This window comes from Pipistrellus kuhlii, unplaced genomic scaffold, assembly GCF_014108245.1.
Source record: "Pipistrellus kuhlii isolate mPipKuh1 unplaced genomic scaffold, mPipKuh1.p scaffold_m20_p_11, whole genome shotgun sequence".
Classification (NCBI taxonomy): domain Eukaryota; kingdom Metazoa; phylum Chordata; class Mammalia; order Chiroptera; family Vespertilionidae; genus Pipistrellus; species Pipistrellus kuhlii.
In genome coordinates, this window is record NW_023425416.1 from 45,344,494 (window position 1) to 45,366,849 (window position 22,356).

The 22,356-nt window shown below is 41.1% G+C and overlaps 1 protein-coding gene across 1 annotated transcript in view; it reads right to left on the reverse strand.

The window, feature by feature from the left end:
- The window catches only part of SCN11A (sodium voltage-gated channel alpha subunit 11), a 70,449-nt gene extending 49,292 nt beyond the window's left edge, over positions 1-21,157 (reverse strand). Inside the window, exons 1-5 of the mRNA XM_045579432.1 lie at positions 21,024-21,157; positions 14,160-14,433; positions 10,377-10,495; positions 9,100-9,201; positions 735-863 (exon numbers count right to left, since the gene is read on the reverse strand). Coding sequence (XP_045435388.1) covers positions 735-863; positions 9,100-9,201; positions 10,377-10,495; positions 14,160-14,426 — 617 coding nt within the window. The 5' untranslated portion in view covers positions 14,427-14,433; positions 21,024-21,157. The remainder of the gene's footprint in view (positions 1-734; positions 864-9,099; positions 9,202-10,376; positions 10,496-14,159; positions 14,434-21,023) is intronic.
- Positions 21,158-22,356: the final 1,199 nt, after the last annotated feature.

The window sequence follows — 22,356 nt, forward strand, 5'->3', positions numbered from 1 at the left end:
AGTCACAACTATAAAAATGCCAGAAGGCAACATGAGAGAAACTCTTTGTGACCTTGTAGTAGCTAAAGATTTTTTAGATTCCTTGGTTCCTCCTACATGCTCTGACAGCCTGATACATACTTTGACAGCCCCATATATGCTCTGACAGCCTGATATATACTCTGACAGCCCCATACATGCTCTAGCAGCCCAATACATGTGCTGACAGCCCCATACATGTCTTGGCAGCCTGATACATACTTTGACAGCTCCATACATGCTCTGACAGCCTGATACATGCTCTGACAGCCTAATACATGCACCACTCCTATCTTAACACTCACTGTGCCTGATTGTAATGGTCACTAATTGTTTCTCTTCTCATCCGGACTGAGAATGAGGTGTGTTTGTTTTGTTTTTGTAATGGTCACTAATTGTTTCTCTTCTCATCCGGACTGAGAATGAGGTGTGTTTGTTTTGTTTTTTTATTATCGCAAGCCCTGTATCTTACACAGAACCTGGCCCATGGTAGGCCAGTGTTTGGTGAATTAATGACTGAAGGAATGAGAACATGAGGGTTGGCCTAGAAATGGCTTTGTACATGGAGGCCTCTCGCCAATTGACTACATGGTGCTGTTTAGGGTCAACCAACACTGTCCTCAGAGCTCTAAGGCATTATTAGACCACACTTAGCTACACATGTGGATTCACACGAAGCCCCAAGACTCTTCAATAAAAATCTTTAGCATTCTTACGCTGTTGCAATGACGACGGAGTCCAGCCAGTTCCATGGATCTCGAAGAAAAGAAAACTCATCCAGGATAAAACCTCTTGCCAATATTTTTATCAAAGCTTCAAAAACATAAATCCCAGTGAATATATACCTATAAAGTAAATATCAAATATCATTCAGAATAAGAAGGAATATAAATGATGTGAAAAGCAGAGAGCCTTCCTGTCTCATCTGGTCTTGATTAGGTTTTATCCATTTCAGTGTGACATTTAACAATCTAATCTTTAGCAAACCAGAGTTCAGAAAGGCAAGCTCTTTAAGCAAGTTCCGGTAGTTAGAATTTCTGAAAAACGGGCCCATGGATAAAGTTGTAAAGCCACTTTACAATGCCTAGCTTCACAGCTATTCTTGAGCAAGAGTTTCAGCCAAGATGGGGCCCTTGGACTTGGGAATATAGTTTGTCATGGCTTTTCTGCAGTTGTTACTCATGTACAGAAGGAGATGATGGCAAAGAAAAAAGAAAGAAAATCATAAGGCTAAAACCTAAATCTTTCCACATCCCATTTTCATAGATTGAAAGAGTTAATGTTGTTAAGGTGTTCATACTCAAAGTGATCTATAGATTTAATGCAATCCCTATCAAAATCTCAATAACATTTTTTACAGAAATAAAAATAAATGCATCCTGAAATCATGTAACTATCTCAAGGAACCATGAATAGCCTAAAGAATCTTGGAAAATAACAAAGTCTGAGGTCTCACACATCATTATATAAAAACTTATCACAAAATCAAAAAAAAATCAAAACTGGAATAGAAAGCCCAGAAATATGTCCTCACATATATGGTCAAATGATTTTCAACAAGGGTGCCAAGACTATTAAACATAAAAAGAACAGTCTCTTCAACAAAATGATGCTGGGGAAGTTCAATATCCACATGCAAAAGGATAAAGTAGGACCCTTATCTTATATCATGTACAAAAATTAACTCAAAATAGATTAAAAAACTAAACATACAACCAGAAAGCATAAAACTCTGAGAATAAGATATTTTAAAATCATTTATCTGATGAGAGGTTAATATCCAGATTACATAAAGAATTTCTATGACTCAACAACAACAAAAACAAATAATACAATTTAAAAATGGTCAAACTGCCCAGCCGGTGTGGTTCAGTGGTTGGGCGTTAACCCAAGAACCAGGAGGTCCCAATTTGATTCCCGGTCAGAGCACATGCTGGGTTGTGGGCTCGATCCCCAGTAGGGGGCTTTCAGGAGACAGCTGACCAATGATTCTCATCATTTAATTTTCTCTCTCTCTCTTCCCCTCCCTTCCTCTCACTAAAATTAATAAGATATTTCTCTAAGGATGATATACAAAAGGCCAGCGAGAATATGAAGAGATGCTCAATATTACAAATCATCAGGGAAATGCAAACCAAAACCATCGTGATTTATTACTTTGTATCCATTAGGATGGCTACTTAAAAACAAAAAACAAAAAACAGAAAATACAAGTGTTTACAAGAATATGGAAAAACTGAAACCCTTGTGCACCATAGGTGGGATTGTAAAATGGAAAATAGTATGGAGGTTCTTTAAAAACTGTAAAAACTGTAAAATAGAATTGCCATGTGATCCAGCAATCCTACATTTGGAGATATATATATATTGTTGAAAGCACAGTCTTGAAGAGATATTTCTACACCCATGTTTATAGCAGCACTATTCACAATAGTCAAGAAGTGGAAGCAACCCAAATATCCATTGATACAGATGAATAGATCAAGAAAATGTGGTATACACAATGGGATAGTATTAATCCTTTATTTTCTTTTTAATGTATTTTCTTGATTTTTTACAGAGAGGAAGAGAGAGTCAGAAAAATTGATGAGAGAGAAACATCGATCAGCTGCTTCCTGCACACCTCTTACTGGGAATGTGCCTGCAACCAAGGCACATGCCCCTTACTGGAATCAAATCTGGGACCCTTTAGTCCGCAGGCCAATGCTCTATCCACTGAGCCAAACCAGCCAGGGCGTATTATTCATTCTTTAAAAGGAAGGAAATCCTGTCACATGTTACAACATGGATGAAGCTTAAGGTCATTATGGTAAGGGAAATAAACCAGTTACAAAAAGGCAAACACTGTATAATTCCACTTATATAAGGCATCTAGAGCAGTCAAATACCACACAGAGATGGAAAGTAGAATGGTGTTTGCCAGGAAATGAAGGGGAGGGCAGAATGGGGAGTTATTGTTTTAACTAGAGGCCCAGTGCACGAATTTGTGCACCAGTGGGGTCCCCTGAGGTGTCCTGGATTGCGAGAGGGAGCAGGCCAGGCCAAGGGACCCCACTGGTGCACAATCGGGCTGGGGAAGGATGCAGGAGGTTACCCCAGCCAGGGAGGGACCGCAGGAGGGCTCCAGGGTGTATCTGGCCCATCTTGTACAGTCCTGATAGGCTGGACCCCAGCAGCAAGCTAACATACTGGTTGGAATATCTGCCCCCTGGTAGTCAGTGCATGTCATGGCAAGTAGTTGAGGTACATTAGCATATCATTAGCATATTAAGCTCTGGTTGGTTGAATGGATGATCAGACGACTAGTTGCTTAGCATATTAGGTTTTTATTATATAGGATTGTAAAGGATGGGTACAGAGTTTCAGCTTTGAAAAGATTTCTAGATATGAATGGTGGTAATGGTTGCACAACCATGTGAATGTAACTTAATACCAGTGAACTGTACACTTAAAATGGTTAAGATGGTATATTTGCTGAATACGGTTTGGCTCAATGGATAGAGCGTCGGCTTGGGGACTGAAAGGTCCCAGATTCGATTCCGGTCAAGGGCATGTACCTTGGTTGCGGGCATATCCCCAGTAGGGGGTGTGCAAGAGGCAGCTGATCGATGACTCTCTCTCATCGATGTTTCTAATTCTCTATCTCTCTCCCTTCCTTTCTGTACAAAATCAATAAAATATATTTTAAAAATATATATATGGTATATTTTATGTAATGCGTATTTTGCCACATTTTTTCTTTGTTAATCCTCACCTGAGGATATTTTTCCATTGATTTTTTTAGAGAAAGTGGAAAGGATGGGGAGAGGCAGAGAGAGAAAAACTTTTATGTGAGAGAGACACATCAATTGGTTATCTCCTGCACAAGCCCTTACTGGAACTGGGAATTGAGCCTACAACCAAGGTACATGCCCTTGACCTGAATCAAACCAGGACCTTCAGTCCAAGGGTCAACACAATATCTCCTGAGCCAAACCAGCTAGAGAACCACTTTTTTTGTTAACTATTTTCTTTTCTTTTCTTTTTATTGATTTCTGAAAAGAAGAGGGAGAGATAGAAACATCAATGATGAGAGAAAGTCATTGATCAGCTGCCTCTTGCACACCCCACACTGAAGATCAAGCTTGCAGTCCGGGCATGTGCCCTGATAGGGAAATCAAACTGTAACCTCCTGGTTCATAGGTCGATGGTCAACCACTGAGCCATGCTGTCTGGGCTAAACCATTTTCATTTTCTTCCCTGAGTCCTTCACCATGTCTATTTTTTTTCCCTTCTTCACCTTCCTCCTCCAAAAAAACCAAAACATAATACCTTATTTCTCTTGTTATAATCCCAAAGTATCAAAAATACTGGGTCTACATGCTTGCTCTCTCTCTCTCTCTCTCTCTCTCTCTCTCTCTCTCTCTCTCTCTCTCTTTCTCTTCCTTCCTCTCCCCCCCCCCCCCACACACACACATGCACAAGCACACTAGTTCCACTTTTGGGGTCAAACAATCCATGCAAACAATCTGTTCAGATTAAAAGTGGACCTTTTCTGGTAGAATATCCAGCCATTGTTAGCCCTCAAAGCTATAGAACTAAGGTCTTGAGAACTTGAAAAATCCCAAAGCAGCCAAGACCAAGAGAAGAAATGGTCATGAGGCTGCCACAGGTAAGCTTCGGCCCTTTTCTAAACTGACCACCTTTTAGTAATAGATGAACATTAAAGATTAATGTCTGTTTTGAAATACCATTTTTTAAACTCAAATATAATTTATGAAGTTATAAGTATTTTGGAAAAGGCTGTAATTGCAGATTTGAGGGATTTTTTAAAATCTTCATTTAGATCTCAAGCAAAAGAGACAGCAGCCCATGACTGTCATTTCAACCTGATTATGTAGCCTCCCATCTCCTGACCCCATTGTTCTCTCTTTTCTGCAGGAGCCTGGCCAAATGGTGGGACAAGCAGACCAAGATGTCATGTGATATGGAGTAAGAGCTATGCTCACCAGTATGAAGCAGGGCTTAGAAGATCCTTAAACAGGGAGATCCCAACTCATCAGACCTTTAGAGTGTGCCACTGTCAATCCAAGCATAGCTAGAGTATCCAGCAGGGCCATAGGTGCTGTCCAAATAGCTTATCAGGATACCATTGCCTGGTCCTGGAGGACTTCTGCATTCATTCTCTGAGAGCTATTAACTTGGATTTAATCTCCTCCATTTAATATTTTTCTAACCAAAGAATGCTGAAGAAACTCTCTCCCATTGGTCTAACCACTCAACTACACGCTTCCTTTTCTGAGGACATTTTCAACACCCTCCTCCCAGCCCCACTTTCATGCATCCACTACCGCTCCAAATGCCACCAGGGGACAGCAGCAGCTTTCCCCACCTCCCATCCCTACCTCTAGCTTCTCTGCTTCCCTACAGCCTAGACAAGGTTTGTTTTTTGTTTTTCCATATCTCTGCCTTATGGGTCTTTTAGTGGTGAAAATGGCCTTGAGCAAATTAGCTTTCAGTTGGGCCACTGCTTCTCCTTAATGGGAAGGGAGGACTCATTACATCTCTGCAGAAGTGCAGGGCTGGGCAAACCACTGCTAGGCCTGGAGCAATTCGACCTCCTGGGACTGTTTGCTCCACAGGTCCCAGTCTTCCCCACAGAAGCTTCCAGGGGCACTGCTGTAAACAATGAGCAGTAGCCCCTGCATTCAGTTAGCTCCTCACATGGAACAGCAACTCTTGGAGGGAAAACCATTTTCCCCAGTGATACTGACAAGATGGTTGCTATTCCAGGGGTATACATGCCCCCTGTTCCAGGGCACTGCCCTTGAGCTGGCTGGCAGCTCACCATCAGAGAGGGCACAACCACTAAAAAATAACACAAAGAAGTAAAGCTAAAAAGCCAGTAGAGAATTAAAAAGACACATTAACCATCCCTGATTAACACAAAGGAAGATAAGAATAGAGAACAGAAGAGCACGTGAACAACATAAAAAGTAAGATCAATAGAAAAACAATAGGCCTAAATTCAAGCCTACCCAAAATTACATTAAATGCAAGTGAACTAAATATTCCAGTTTAAAAAAAAAAACACACACAACAGAGATTGGCCAGTTTTACTCAGTGTTTAGGAACGTTGGCCTGTGGACCAAAGGGTCCCAGGTTCAATTCCTGTCAAGGACACGTACCTCGGTTGCAGGCTCCTCCCCAGCCCAAGCCCTGGTTGGGGCTCATGCAGAAGGCAACCAATCAATGTGTTTCCCTCACATAGATATTCCTCTATGCCTTTCCCTTTCTCTTCCACTCTCCCTAAATACCAACGGAAAAATATCTTTGGGTGAGGATTAACAAAAACAAACAAACAAAACAAAACAAAAAAGCCCACAGAGATTGGATTGATAGATTGTTTAAAAAAACTCCACAAAACCAACTATGTGTTCTTTACAAGAGATACACTTTAAATATAAAAGAACAAAAGTGTGGAAAATAAAAAGGATAGAAAAAGATATACCATCCAAACAATGAGCATAAGAAAGCTTAAGTAGCTATAGTAATATCAAACAAAACAAATGTTAAAAGGAGTATTATAGAGACAAAGAACATTTCATAGTGATAAAAGAATGCATATACCAGGAAGATAATCATCCATGTTCATGTGCCTAATAACAGTGCTGCAAATACATGAACCAAAATTTAACAAAAAAGAAAGGGAGAATGAACAAATCCATAACCACAGATGGAAAGGCCAAGCCTCTCTTCAGTGATTCATAGGAGCACTAATAGAAGCAGGAAAGTTATAAAAGGTCAAAATAACATATTGAACACCCTAACTTAATGAGCCATTTACAGAATATCAGACCAAACAACTCCAAAATCTACACTCTTTTCAAGTACACATGAACCATTCCCAAGGTTGACCATAAAACAAGTTTCTCTTGATTTCAAAAGACTAAAATCTTTGAGAAAAGTATATTCTCTAACCTCAACAGAGTTAAATTATAAATCAATAACAATAAGACAACTAGAAAAAGGTGAAATAATTAGAGATTTCAAAACACACTTCTAAATAACACATTAGGACAAAGAAGAAATCACAAGATAAGTGGACGATATTTTGAACTGAAAGGTAATGAAAACATAACTATCAAAATCTGTGGGGTACAACTAAAGCAATGCTTACATGGAAATTTATAACTTTATACATTTATATAAGAAAAGTAGAAAGATCTAAAACCAAGTATTTAATTTTCTACCTTAAGAAGCTAGACATAGAAGAGCAAATTAAAAATTAAATTAAATTGAGGGAGAAAATTAATAAGGGCTTTAAACCTCTCATATATTGCTGGCAAGAATGTAAAGCAGCACAGCCACTTTGGAAAACGGTGTCAGTTTCTTACAAAATTACTTAAAATATAATTATTTTAAGACTCAACAATTCCACTACTAGATACTTCTCCAAGAGAAATGCAAACATATATCCACAAAAAGACTTTCATACAGAAATATTCATAACAACTTTGTATGTACAAAAACTGGAAACAATCCTCAACAGGTGAATGGGACAACCAATTGTGGTGCAGCCATACAATGGGATACAACTCAGCAGTGAAAATAAAAATGCTAGTGAAACATACAACAGCATAAATGCACCTCAAAACATTACACTAAGTAAAAGAAGCCAGGCACAAAAGTATAGTATCATAATACTATATGGTTCCATTTATATAAAATTCTAGGAGAGGCAAAACGAGTCTAGAGTGACAAAATGCAGTTCAGCATTTGCTTAGGGCTGGGAGTGGTGGGCAGAAGACTGAACCTCAAAGAGACATGAGAAAACTCTGGGGGGTATTTGGAATGTTCCACATATTGAGTGCAGTGGTTTTAATCACATAGTTAAATATGTGATAAAAATGAATAGTCAGCCGAAACCAGTTTGGCTCAATGGATAGAGCGTCGGCTTGGGGACTGAAAGGTCCCGGGTTCGATTCCGGTCAAGGGCATGTACCTTAGTTGCGTGCATATCCCCAGTGGGGGGTGTGCAAGAGGCAGCTGGTCGATGACTCTCTCTCATCGATGTTTCTAACTCTTTATCTCTCTCCCTTCCTCTCTGTACAAAATCAATAAAAATATATTTTTAAAAAAATGAATAGTCATATTATTTATTCAATTTATTATTCAATATATTCCTGAAAGATGAAAGCAGTAAATATGTCAAATCCAGAAAAATTAGGACAACATATAAAAGAATATTTATCAAAATACAGAACTTTCTAAGTTAAAAAAAATTAACTTTTATGTCTGAATAAGCAATTAAAAAGTACAAGAAGTTGTTATTTTAACTATACAAAAAGCTCACTCAAACTGACCAGAAAAAAAAAAAAAAAAATGACACATGGGCAAAGATGGAAATACACAATTCACAAATAACACAACAACAAAAAATTCAACCCATCTGGAAATTAATGAAATGCAAGTAATTTTAACTTCATAAATTAATGAAGAAAAAAATGTAATGCTAGCAAGAATGTAGTACAACTGGTTGTCAGAATATACTACTGAAGGCAGATTAAATTGCTATACACTTTTGAGGAAATATTTTGTCAATACATATTTTTAAGCACTAAAATGTACCTTTTGATCTAGTGAATGCATTTTTAAGACTCTATTCTAAGAAAATAATAGCTTTTGAAAGGAAGTTTTATGCAAAAAAAATGCTTGTTGCAATACTATTTATAGTAGCAAAAATGCTGAAATGGTTAAGTAATTTATGGTTTATTAACCTGACCAAACATAATATAGCTATCAAAATAGATTCTCATAAAGCCCTTGTAAGACAAAGAAACCCACTTAAAAGCTACGTATAAAATTCATATGTATGCTGTTAATTACCAATGTGTTTTAAAAGGCCTTTAAAGACATAAAAAACACAAATATACAAAAATAAAATGGACTGTCCCACCACTGTTTTGGGGAATTGGGTTTATGGGTGACTTTTTCTTTCTCTATATAGCTAAAATCTCTATATATATATTATATAGCTAAAAAGTTATAACTTTTTTTTTTTTTTAGATGTACTTGTTTAAAAACAGGGCAGACACTTACTCAGCAAGTTCGGTATCTATAATAATGTTGTCTTTCCGATGAGTCGTGGCCATGAATATGCAGTTGATGATGACAGTGCAAATGATGAACATGCTGAACAATGTGACCAGCATCTGTTAAGGCAGGTACACTGCAGGATGGCAAGTGCTAGTAGTTAACATAGTGGAGCCACGGGTGCCCCTCCAGGTCCCCTTCTCTGCAGCTGCACCTAACGGAATGTTGGCTGACAACAGCTCATAGTTATCTATTCCCTTCCTTAGGGGAATGGCAGACTCCGCACACAGAGGGCTGTCTGGTTGACTTGAGACTCACTCAAAAAACAGGCCCTTGCCTCCAGGCGTGGCAGTTCTGGGGTACAATTGGTGCCCCAGAGCTCTCAAACTCAGCTGAGACCCCGTCCTTGTTTGATTTCTCCTTTTGCTCCATCCTGCTTCCCTTTCCCCTTCTCTAGAGAGCACTCCTCTACTAAAGCACCCAAGTAAAAATCCCTCTCTCAGGCTCTGCTTCTAGGGAAACCAACCTAAAGAGTTATTTCTTCTCTTTCTCTCCAGCACTGCATTCTGTCTATCAATCCATGTTTCTCACACCTCCCCTAGTCTAAAACTCCACCACCCATGCACATATCCGCAATACCAATGATTCCTCCCCGTCTTTATCCTTAAGACTGAGGGTGTAAACTCAGTCTCCAGAGCCTGGAAAGTCACATAACTAGGTGAAATGCTGGGCTGCAGGGTGGGAGGGGGGGGGGGTGTGAACATGTGGTGAAATAGAGTGCACACGCCCCTCTGAAAGAGGCTCCAGTTTCTCACTACAACGACTTGGACAGATGGGAATGCAAGTCCAGCTTAACAGGTTCCACTGAAACCCGGACATTTAACATTAGAGGGTGTTTCTGAGAAGTTTTAAACATTGTGTAGGTGCAACACACTTATCAGCTAAGCACAGGTTGGCAGTTTACAACCTTTGTTTGAGTCTCAACTGAGATGTTCCTTTCTCCAGGAGGCCATTGCTGATGCCTCCAAAGCAGTGGGTGCCTCTCCACAATACCACTTCCAAACCACCCATCTCACTAAAGAAACTGACTGCCTTTGACTTGGCTCCTTCCCAGGGCAGGGGCCACGCCTTGTTCACACCCAACACTAGCACACTGCTGCCCTCGACCAGTACGTATTTATTGAAAAAATGAGCTGTTTCCACTCAAGAAACATGCAAACGCCCTGGCGCGCATGCACTTTTCACTTGACCTGGACCTCATAAAAGATGCAACAAAAGGATATGAATGGACAGAGATTCTGATGGCTAAGCTTCGTACTGAATTGAAAGGGCCCAAAATGAACAAGGCGCGTTTGGCACTGAAGCGGTAGATTATTCTCTTTTTGTTCAGCACCATAAACGTCTGCAAAAGACCAAACACACACAGGAATTACAACACTGTGACAAAATAGTATTTATCATGAGTTCATTTCGAGAAAATTCAGCGGAACCATGCATTGAGGTATTGGCTTAGGCTTATTTGTTATAACTACAGCTTCTGATTAGACAGCTAGCACTCTAAAGCCTGGGGCACTTTCTGACCAGCCAACACTGTTACTCTGGAAGCCGACAGGTGTCCCCAGTGGCCTGGGTCTCACTCAGAGCCTAAAATAAGCTTTATGCTACCGCCTATTCACCTAGTGGAATACTCCGGAGGCCCCAGAGATGGAACACATGGGCCCTGCAAATACAGAAAAGAGGTGTGAAGAGTAATAGCTGAGCCAAACAAAGCTCTTCGTGCTGTACTCTAGGGCAACAGTCACCTACCACTGGTGGCTCGTGAAGTCCAAAAGTTTAGCGGACCACTTTTGGAGCAGCGGTCGCCAACCAGTGGTCCATGGGCCAGTGGTGGTCCAGGAGGTCCAAAAGGTTGGCGATCATTGCTCTAGGGCACATGTGTCAAACACAAGGCCCGCGGGCCAAATCCGTCCCGCCAGGCCTTGCAATGTGGCCTGCACCGCGCTGTCATCACTGCACTCCGCTGCGTTTCCATCACAATGACAGTTTATGACTGTTCAGTAAACCATTCGGCCCGCGATTTAGGCTGGATTTTAGATTTTGGCCCCTTCTCTGATTGAGTTCGACACCCCTACTCTAGGGCATGTATCTACAGAGACAAGAATTAGAACAGGACTGCAAGAGATGGAAGCAGAATTGAACATTCACATTAAGCAGATGATTTTAAATTATTTTGGTGACTAATAAAAACTTTGTAATGAATCTTAGAATAGTCAGGGACCTACAGAGTCCATGTTGCTATGCCTGAGCACTTTGACATGAGATAGTCTGCCAATCAATTCTAACCTTGAGAATCTTCAGTAAAGAAACGCATCAAGGTTCCCAGGTTTGTTTTTCAATTCCCTCCATGGACATCCCTATGTCCAAATCTGCCTGTGGTACTCAACTGGCAGGGGAGCCCCACAGAAGGCATCTGGAAAGGCATGGTGGTGTTTTTTGGTTGTCTGTCACAATGACTGGGAGTTCCACTGGTCTTTAGTGGGATGCCAAACCCAGCACAGACATATTCCATGGTGCACTGTCTCCCTCACAATCCCCAATAGGGCCCCACTAAAGAATACCAAACCTGTACCCATTTCCTCCGAGCACATCCTCCTGGGCTCTGGGAATGAAGCAGCCCCTGCACAAGCTTCACTCGAAGGATTCTAACATCAACACCAGACCTCTCTCTTTCCATTTAATTGTAATCTAGCTGTTCCTTTATGTGTCCTTAGGCTGTTATAAAAGTATTCACAGAACAAGGGTAATTCCTGTCTCCCCAAATCACTGCCCCATTCATATGTGTAAAAAGTACTGTTTGACATGTAATCCAGCATGTTCTCAGGCAGGAAAAACAGGCCTTGTCACCAAAGCCCAAGACCCCAGGGCAGGGGTACCTTGGCTGACCGCAGCTATTTCACTGAGTTGCTGGAACTTGTCTGCTGACCATATGGGTAGGATATATTCTGTTTCCTCTAAAATAAAATGAAATGGGATGCAGGGTTCTTGAAAATCTATGAATGAGTGCAGGAGCCCAAGACCCATTTTGGGGATTCTGTGCCCTTCCTTTGGATAGAAAGACAATTTCAGGGCAGAGAGCAAACCTATCCTTAAGGGAGCTCATTCCAAATTAGTAGGTGGCATGATATGGCTCTGTTTCTGTGCCCTTTGATTTTGATATTTTATTAATGTTTCCTCTGCCTACTTTAAGTATTTCAACTAATGGTATATTTAACTATACTTGCCAGGGTTTTAATGATTAAAATGATATGTACCGACTCCTGCCTGCTTGCTGACACATTTCCACCCCTTTCCCTGTAGCTCTTCAAAATAGAAGCTCCTAGAAAGGAAGTAGCCTGCGACCATGGGAAGAGCCCTTGGATTTGAGGCCCAGGTCCACCCCTCACTGGCTGTTTGACCTGGCATAAGACACTTCCCCATATGGTCTATGGTTTCCTCACCTGTGAGGTGGCATGTTAATGACTACTAGACGTACCTCACATGACTGCTGAGAGAACTGGTCATATGAGGTCATGGTTCTGTAGAGCTCTAAACAAGGATCATGTCTTCTGATTTGAAGGGAGGACCCAGGCTGAGAAAAGACACTTCCAGAACATCCATTCAGGCTAGAACAGAACCTAGCCTCTAGGACTGTCCACAACACACCAGGCTGCTGCCTGCCTCATGGGTCTCCTACCATCCTTGAGGCAGAAGGAGGCAGTTAACTCACATCCAACAATATGCCTTCAAGAAGCCCTGAATTCAGGGGCATCGGAGAAGGAGAAATATTAGACTGTTTTTGCTCCTTCATTTATCTTCCTCTTTCTTTTTCCCATTTTTACCCTACTTTCCTCTATACACACAGTCCTCATTTTGCCTGGTAATCCTAAGTCTATCCCAATTCAAGGACTTATGAACCAGGCAATATTTCTTCGGAGAGTTGACTTTCTCTTGGTTGCTAGTGAAGGATACTCTTAGGACTTCCCTCAAACTCCCCAGCCTCCTTCCTCCCTGACCTCAGTCTGTTAGGTGGGTTTTCCACACTTCGTTGGGTCCCACAGTGAGGTGATAATGGCAAGATCTTCTGGGACTTTCCTGAAAGGGATGGTCTGCTGAGAACTGTCCTCACTGCCCACCTAGGCTTTCTAACAGCCATCAGAGGAGTCCGGAATTCACATTTCCTCACCTGGGAAACTTTTTAAGGAACTTTTACTAGAATTTTCCTGTAAGAACTATATCCAGGTAGATGAAACAGCAAGCCTATCACATATTGGCATGGGGTTATATAGGGTATCTCTCCAAAAATGTATATACACTTTGAATAATTAATTGCAATGGGTTACATCTGAAAAGAAAAATCAATTGAGCTATCAGGAAAAAAGTATGTAAACATTTTTGGTGGATACCCTGTATAATCTACATGTGTCCACTTGATTACCATATTCTTAGACTTCACTTATGGAGCTCTGATTATATGTCAAGTGTTGGTTTAGGGTGTTGACCTTCAGAAGGTTAACACTAAAAAGTTTTCAAAGTAAACTCTTGTTGCTGAACTGGACAATCTTAGACAGCAATACTAATCCTCCACATGGGTATTCTTTACAGTTTATAAAGTGCTTCCATAGCATGTCTATGCTGTAGAGTAGGGAAAGAAGGCATCATTCCCATTTTATAGATTAAAAATGAGGATCAGTGAAGTGATTTATCCAAAGTCATAAAGCCAATCATTGTAATGGCCTACATCCAACTTTTCTAACTGCTTATTCCCGTCCTCTTTCCTGACATTTTAACCTGTTCTCATTTTAACCTTTCTGCTGCTTCTAGTCTTCATGTTCTTCTCCATTACACACATTACAAAGAGAAAATGGAGACTGAAAGGAGTTCTCAGGATTGTGAAGGCAATAATAGGGGGTGATAGCAAAGGAGAAGTACAACCTGCTCCCTTCAAACCCCAAGATTGGTGTTGGGAGTTCCTTGTAATACCAGTTTCAGCTGCATGCTTAGAACGCCCAGCCTCCCTATGGAACTACCTTATGATTTCTGTAGAATGGGTCCAAGTCTTCCAGGGGCTTTGCTATCAGTTCACGGGGAATGTCACCATAGAGCTTGGGCAACTTTCTGGAGGCCTTTAGGTCAAGTTGAGGTCGAGGTTGGGGTTCTGCCGCTGTATGGTCTTTCAGCTTCTTTTTCTCCTTTTGGATGGCAATCCGCTTCTCGATTTTAGCCAGAGAATCAGAAGTGAAGGGGCGGAAGTTCCGCGCATCTGGGAAAATTACTGGATAGCACCAGTCATCCATCTTCACCCTTGAGACAAAGACAAGTAGCAGATCCTAAGAGAGCTCTGGGAGGTAAAGATCATACAGCCTGCCCTGGAATTCCTCTCTCTAAGGACAATATCAATGGATCTAGAAGAGTTGAAACTCAGATGAGGGGCCTTGGAAGCTTATTGGCTGTGGGACAGGTCAGAAGAAGTGACCACCACTGTAAATAAAGTAGAAACTTTGGGCACAGGCATGACCGAAGGAGGAACATGTTCCTGGAGAATCTAGGGCTAAGTGGGAGGTTGAATTTGGAACAAGAGGCAGAATAATCGCAGTCTCTAAAATTCAGACCCTAGCATAGGGTAAGACAATAAGACCCAACCAGTGGAACTATTGAAGTGAGGCCTGCAGATGGTTGTCAAGTGGCCATCGTGTAAATGGAAGAGGAAGATATAGGGAATCAAGTGGCCCATAGCAGTGGTTTGCAAAATCAAAACCAATTACATGTGTGTTTAATCACTTCTGATCAGCATGGAACAGAGGCATGAACATTTACACTAGCATCTATGATTCTATGCCAGCTCCTTTACTTCTGAAACCCAGAACTGGCAGAAACAAGACCCCAAGAAATTAAGATTTATCGAACCATGTGATGATAGCTTTCCCAAACAGCCCTATCCCTGATAGCCTTTCTACAAGGACTTTCTCTTCAGGCCCAGTCTTAAAACTAGATTCTGAGAAAAAGCAATAGTGCTCAGGCTGAATGCCTTTATTTCCCCATGTCAACCATTCTCTCCTTTTTTATTTACTGAATGCCAATCTAGGATTGACTCCCAAACACTCCAGGGAATTCTGAAGGGGAATCCAAGATAGAATTGGTTTGTTCATTCAACAACCATTGTGCTCAGTGTCTGTTCTAGGCACAGTGCTAGGCACCAAAGGTGAAGAAAACCACAATCCCTCCTCCTAGTCCTATAGTCATGCCATCCTAGTGCAAGGGAATGAAACACTGAACCCTAGATTCACTGTATTCTATCCATTCATTCAGGTTCAAGCGTATGTGAACTGAAATGAGACAAGTGAGCTGTAGATTCACTGCATTCTGCTCCATTCATTCATTATATTCATAGATTTGTCTGGATGATGGAATTGGTGATACTATTTAATTTATTCTCTCTCCCTTCGTGTCCCCTCCATTCTTCTTCTCTTCCACCCCATCCTTCTGTCTCTCATAAACATACATAATCTAATTTGTATAAATGAAATGGGCATATTATGAGACTCTATTATATTTGGCTCTATAGCTCATGAAAGACATTCAAGATAGGGATGAAATATTTTGCACTCAAAGACATGTGTATGCTAGCTGATCATATAGAATGGAAGAGCTGAGAAAGACTGTGGATGCAAAAACTGGACCTTCTAAGTTACAGCAAGGAATCAAATGGACACTACTGCCATAATAATGAGACTAGTAGAAAAGAAACTGATACCTGCCCCTGCTGTTCTGATCAGGGGATATTTTGCATGAGTTCTTGAGGGAAAGAGTCTTGACAAGAATAAATAACACAAAATAAAACTGACAGCCCCTGAAACTGCACACATTAAAGTTTGTTATAGATGATGAGATAATTAAAGAACTGCATTTTAAAAGTAACACTGAATACTGCAAAACTAACCTAGGAAAAAGAGGACTTTATAAAAATTATCAACTCAAATAAATCTGACAAAATAGAATTACATGCAATAAAATTTTGTTAGTAACTGAAAAAACTAATAGGAGAATCAAATATTTTTAATGAAAGTTCACTCAGGAAAATTGAACTGCAGAAACAGAGGCTGCACATGCAAAATTAACTAAATTTAATAAAAATCAATACGGCACAAACTATACTTGATAAAATTTGAAATTGTTCAAATCTTCATTGTGAAGTTTATAGCAAAAATACTTAATCTGGACATTTTTCTGCACAGAAAATAGATTACATTGCATGGGAAATTGCTTGAAGAATTAAATTGGCTAAGTACAGTTATTTTCCAAGCCTTACTATAATCAAGCATGAAGGCAAATGTTTCAGATACTAAATGACTCTTTAGAAAAAAATTACTTGAGTATATGATCCCAAACAATAAAATGAGAATCAAAAAATGAAGTATATGCATCGAATCCAAGATATAATGTACCTAACATGAGTGCAATAAAATGAACTTAAGGATCCCTGCATTTCAATCGGCTTAAAAAGCAATTGATTTGTCTAGAATTAAAAGACAGTGAGCCCTCAGAAAAATCCTTCAAGAATAAAGTAAGCCATTAATACCAAAGAATAAGAAAATAGTTTCTTATTAGGTAAAAAAAGAAAGGTAATTAGAAATTCCATCAAAATACATCATTTTTTCAGAAAGTCATGTTTTACATATGAAGCCAACTAAATGGTTTGAACAGCTGACACAATACAATCCTATCTAATAAAAGGATAATATGCAAATTAACTGTCACCCCACCACAAAGCTGGTGGCTTCCAGTTCTTTCAGCCCCAACAGAGTCTCCCAGTCTCAGGGGAGCAGCTGCTGAGAGCAAGCATTGTGAGTGGCCTGGTGAAATGCTTGCTTCTTTGCTGTGGTGATGGGGCAAGCATTCCACCACAGCCACGGAGGGCCTCTGGCCAGGCCGGGCATAAAACACTTGTATCACTGCAGGCCAAGCTGAGGGACCACGCCCCCACCACGCATGAATTTTATGCACCAGGCATCTAGTATGGTATAGTTAGAAAAAAAGAGAGTTCACTTGACCTTGACACTAAGAGCATTCTCCATTAGCAGAAGGACAGAGACATCAGAGTTCACCTCCTTCTCAATGGGTCCAAATATGGTGGTTGGTTTTAGAGAACAGCAGCTATAAAATTATTATATCATAAAAGTTATAAACTACTTTTTTATTTTAGTAATCACCCTTATGAATAAAGCAGAATTCATCACAATTACAAAATAAAATCAAAATGTGATTAATGCTATAAAATTGTATTGCAAGCTGGAGTTGAAAAGACAAAGGAAAGGTCAGAGGTACCAACTTCCTCATCCTAAACACTTGGAGAACCAAGGAATGCAACTATAAGTCTATCCCATAAAATTATGCAGAAAAGTGAGTGTGAAACCCAATTAAAAATATAAATAACAAGAATTGGAAGAATCATGAGAACAGCACCATTACTATCAGTAAGATAAATTCCTCATCTCACATAGGGACAATTCAATAACTCCTGCTTAAACTTCATAAATCAAGAAATGTCTTAAGAGAATTATTTAGAAGTAACCAACAATGACTAGAACACTGAAAAACTGAAAGAGTTAAAACTAGGACTGAGTATATAGGTGAAGTTTGAGACATTTTATTTTTCATGTTATATCCTTCCAAACATACTTTCCTCCTGAGCTATTTGATTTAGTGCATGTACATGTTACTTTTATAGGATTGCAAAGGGAATGTAAAAATCCTTTGAGGGCTCAAAACATCCTCTGATTCAAAACAGAGTCGAAATACCAGGTATAGTGACATGCTCAAAATCTTCTTGAGTTGTAAAGGAAGCAAGCATAATCTCAACTTGCCATCCTAAAACATGTGAATTGTGATTTGACATGGGAATCATAGAGACTGGAAGGACGGGAGAAGGCTCTGGGAGACCTCTGTGATGTGATGAACTAGATTCGCAAGAGAGGTGGGAGCTGCCTGTCAGAGAAGGCTCTGCTCATACTCCTCTGAGGACTGGCCTAGCCAGCTCATGGGCCTGCTCGCTCTGAATAGACAGAAAACAAACACCTCGGAAAGCGGACCAAGGCTTCACTTCCCTAAGCAGGGTTCCTAAATTCCTCAGGAATTTACTTGCAGTTAAGATTAGGTAGCTGCAGGCCTTACTTCAAGTCTATAAGATTTATAGAGATATTAGAGACCTTGTGCATAAAATTCGTGCACAGGTGTGGTCTCTGGGCCTGGCCGTTGATCAGGGCTGATCAGGTTCCCCTCTCCCTACCACCCCACCTCTTCTCCTTTCCTTGCCTCCAGCATCCATAGCCACCTACCTCTTGTTCCCTGTCCCAGCCTGGGGCCCAGCCCCGATTGGGCAATCTGGATCTGCCAGCCTTTTTGGGGGGTGGGGGTTGCGGGAGGTGAGAATCAAGAGGTTGGCCAGCAGGCACCATCAGTGATTGGGGCCTGTGGGCTGGGAGCAGCTCCTGCATTGAGTATCTGTCCCCTGGTGGTCAGTGCACGTCATAATGACTGGTCATTCTGGTCATTCCATCATAAAGGTAATTTAGGCTTTTATATATATAGATATAGATCTTAACTCCAATTGTTCATTCATTCCTATGCTTCTGGGATTGCAAAGTGATATAAAACACCATTCCCAGCCCTCAGAGTCTTGTAGTGGTGTGGGGGATCAGGTAAGTCAAGGATGGAAAGTAAAACCACATGATGAGTATGGGTACACAAGGGGGAAGCACTGGATACTGTGGGGGTCCGAAAAAGGCATGGTTATGAAGAATCCAAAATACTGATCTGGGAGGAAAAAGGGAAGTATATGCAGGTGTGAAAGCACGAAGCATAGCCAAGGGCTTTTGTTTCATATTTATGATTTTCCCCACAATTATAAAAATGACATAACCTTGTGTGCTGGGCATTGTCAGCTTGCCCTCCAGACTTGTCCCCATCCTTCTCCACCTTGCTCAGTGCCCATGAAGCTGATACATATGGAACTCTCTTTGGGGTCCCTTGAACTTTGGCTTCTGGTTGGATTTGGTCAATGGGAGGCACCAGCAAGAGACCAGAGAATGGTGGAGAGTGAGGTCAGGTTTTTCCTCCCCAACTCTCTGCCTGACTGTGGCCATGGACCATAGCAGCTGTCAGATGGCCCACCCACTCAGCTCTCTTTCAGGTTCCATAAAACCTCCTTCCCCTAGCCCTGCAGATGTGGGGCGTAATGGCACCCACTCTCACCACATTTGAGAACTGCATCCTCATTGATTCTGTTACTGAGCTCTGCCCATTCTTTTGTAAAATGTCCCTTTAATAAAACATCCTCGAAATGCCCAGTTTGAATGTGCCATCTGTTTCCTGCCAGGTCCCTGGCTAATAGAGTCATCCATTAAGCAAAATTTAGAAAACAATCAAAGGAAATGATTACCCACACACTAAAGCCACCCAACACATGCAAGTTTTGACATTTTGGAATATTTCTTTTCCATAGTGTTATTGTGTATAATTTGTAAGCTATCATTGTAATACATGTGCATCACGAACTTTTCAATCAATGCTTTATTACAAACATTTTTACTATAATAAGTGTCATTTAATGACCAACCCTGGTCCAGGTAAAATTTAATTCTCGGGATAATCTCGTGAGATTAAAATTATCCTTCATCTGGAATTAGGGTGAATTATTTGTAACCTTCTTTTAAGAGGCAGAGGTTTTATATCTTCCTGACTAGAATTTCCCTCCAGGTTTCTCTCTTGGTAAGGAGCCAAACTGGTTAGCATGGACCTGGTCCACACAACTCAAAATGCCAAAGGTCTACCCTGAGGTTCGTACAGCTATAAGCTATGGGCTAAGCACTGTGTCTAAGGCTTTAAATGGATTATCTCGCATAATTTTCCAAGAAATATACGAAGTGGATATTAAACCATCCACATTTACAGAAGAAAACATTGGAATTTAGAGAAATTGAGATACTTGCCTATGATCACATAGGTAAGTGCTGGGGCATTCCCGCAACCCACCTACCTGCCTAGTTCTTCAGACTCAAAGCTAAGACATCCCAAGGAGGTGAGAGAAGGGAATCAGGAGAAGAAAGACACATAGCTTCCAGCTGGGCTGGGTCTACAGCACCCTCACTGAGTGCGACATGCTTCCCAGGACATCAGCTTCTCTGCTGCCTCCCCAATCACATCTCACTCCCAGAGGCATTCCACTGGCCCCACCGTGAGACCTCCCTCCCTCCCAAGCAGATAGCCCAATGAAAAATGTACCCTGTAAGATGGTCCCTGTTTGTTCTGGGTGGTGGTCTGAACAGCAAGTTCTTAACTTTGGTGACCATGTTCATTAAAGTGGGTAACAAAAAACAATACCCGCTTCCTCTTGCTTAGATCCCATAAGAAAATGAGAAAGCAAAGGAGCAGGAACAGACTGGAGCACAATTGATCTCAATCTAAAACGAATCCCAAGATTAGTGTGTTAGCTCTTCAGAGAAAAGAAAAAGTATACATTAATTTCTGATTAAGTCACCTGGCCACAGGGAATTCAGAAAATATCTAGATGATTTTTACCACAGCATAATGGAGATAAGACTTAAGCACAGCTTTATTAGCCAAGTTCAATTCCTAACACCAAGTTCATGTGGTAAGCCCTCTCCTGCCCCCTGCCCCTCTCAGAGCATCTAAAAGGAGCACTACCTGGTGGATCCCATCACTGAGTCACCTGGTCTCTGCCTCTAATTTGAGCAGAAAATGGTTACAGACACCTATAGTCTATCCTGATGGGAAAACACACACACACACACACACACACACACACACACACACACACACAGCAAGTCCCAGACTTGAAAGAACAGAGGATACGGAAGTCCCCAACTCAGACTTACCTGCCTTTTGGTGAGGTGGCTCCAGACAGCAGCCTCCGTGGCCCCTCTCAAAGCTCTCTCCTCAAAGCAAGTCTCTCTCCGAGTCTGAGCTCCTGCTCTCAAGCAGTCGGAGCCCTTCTGGGAGGAGCGGCTCAGAAGCTGGGTGGAGAGCATGGAGGAAGGCAAATGGGAAGAGAGCCAAAATGATTTTAAAGAATCGTAAAGGAAACCCTGTAACCGGAGAAGTGACTGAGATGGTACTTACATTTATACGTTGGAAGCATCTGCCTTTAATCAGTGCTTAATCTAACTCTGCAGAAAGCATCATTAATAAAGAAACAGCTCGTTGTTTTTCCTTTGGCCCCATCCAAGTGGGTGAGAGAATACAGAAAAGTCTCTGAAAGCCATGCTGTGTTTCTGAATCCAGACTATCTTGTAGGCTACCTAACAGGGGGACTTGAGGGTCTCACCCCCCGGGACCTCCTGAGGCCCATCGTGTGAAACTGTTTACAAGTCACCCCATCAGCTTTTCCTCCTTCCTTTTCTCTTGTGCCATCAACACTGGGGCTCAGACCCAGGAAAATGTGTGCTTGTTATGTGGTTGACATAAGGGACACCAAGAAGACCCCTTGGCTATCAAACATCTCCACAATCCATCTGTCATCAAACTCAAACTCCCCACATAAACTTCTGTTCTGTTAATTCTAGGGCACGGAATTTAAATCTCTTTAGGAGGTATCACACCATAAGCTGTTTTCAGCCATTGTCACCTTCCATAGGCTAGCTGACAGCTGTGATGAAGGATACAAGATGGGTGTTTACAGATAAGAAGGAGATAGAAAGGAGGTGTTTAAAGGAGTGTTGGATTGGAATCATCAGCAGATTTCAGTCCTGTCAGAAGGGACACTAAATACTAGTCCCAGAAAACCTGGCAGAAGTCACAACTCCATCACTATAAGCTGTGTGATCATGAGGGGATCATTCAAAATCACTGAACCTTACTTTTCTCCCTGTAAAATGGGATAATTCTTTCAAATATCCTTAGTCTTAAGAAGCAAATATAACAATAGCTGTAAAAGCACTTTGCATACACTAGATGTAAGTATCTGTTAATTTTTAAGAAGGAAAAGACCTGGCTGCTCTTTTCCCTCTGCTGACTTAACACCTAGATCCCACAGAGAGGAACTGAAATCAGACATGAGACTAGTACCAGCCTGGTACACTGCAGACATAAGTGGTCAGAAATCTAAGCCCCTGTCTGATTTCAGGATGACTCTCAGAATAAGAGAAAACCAAAGAATAGGAGAAGTACTTGGAGTTGTAAGCATTTTTTACATCAATTAAAAAAAAAAAA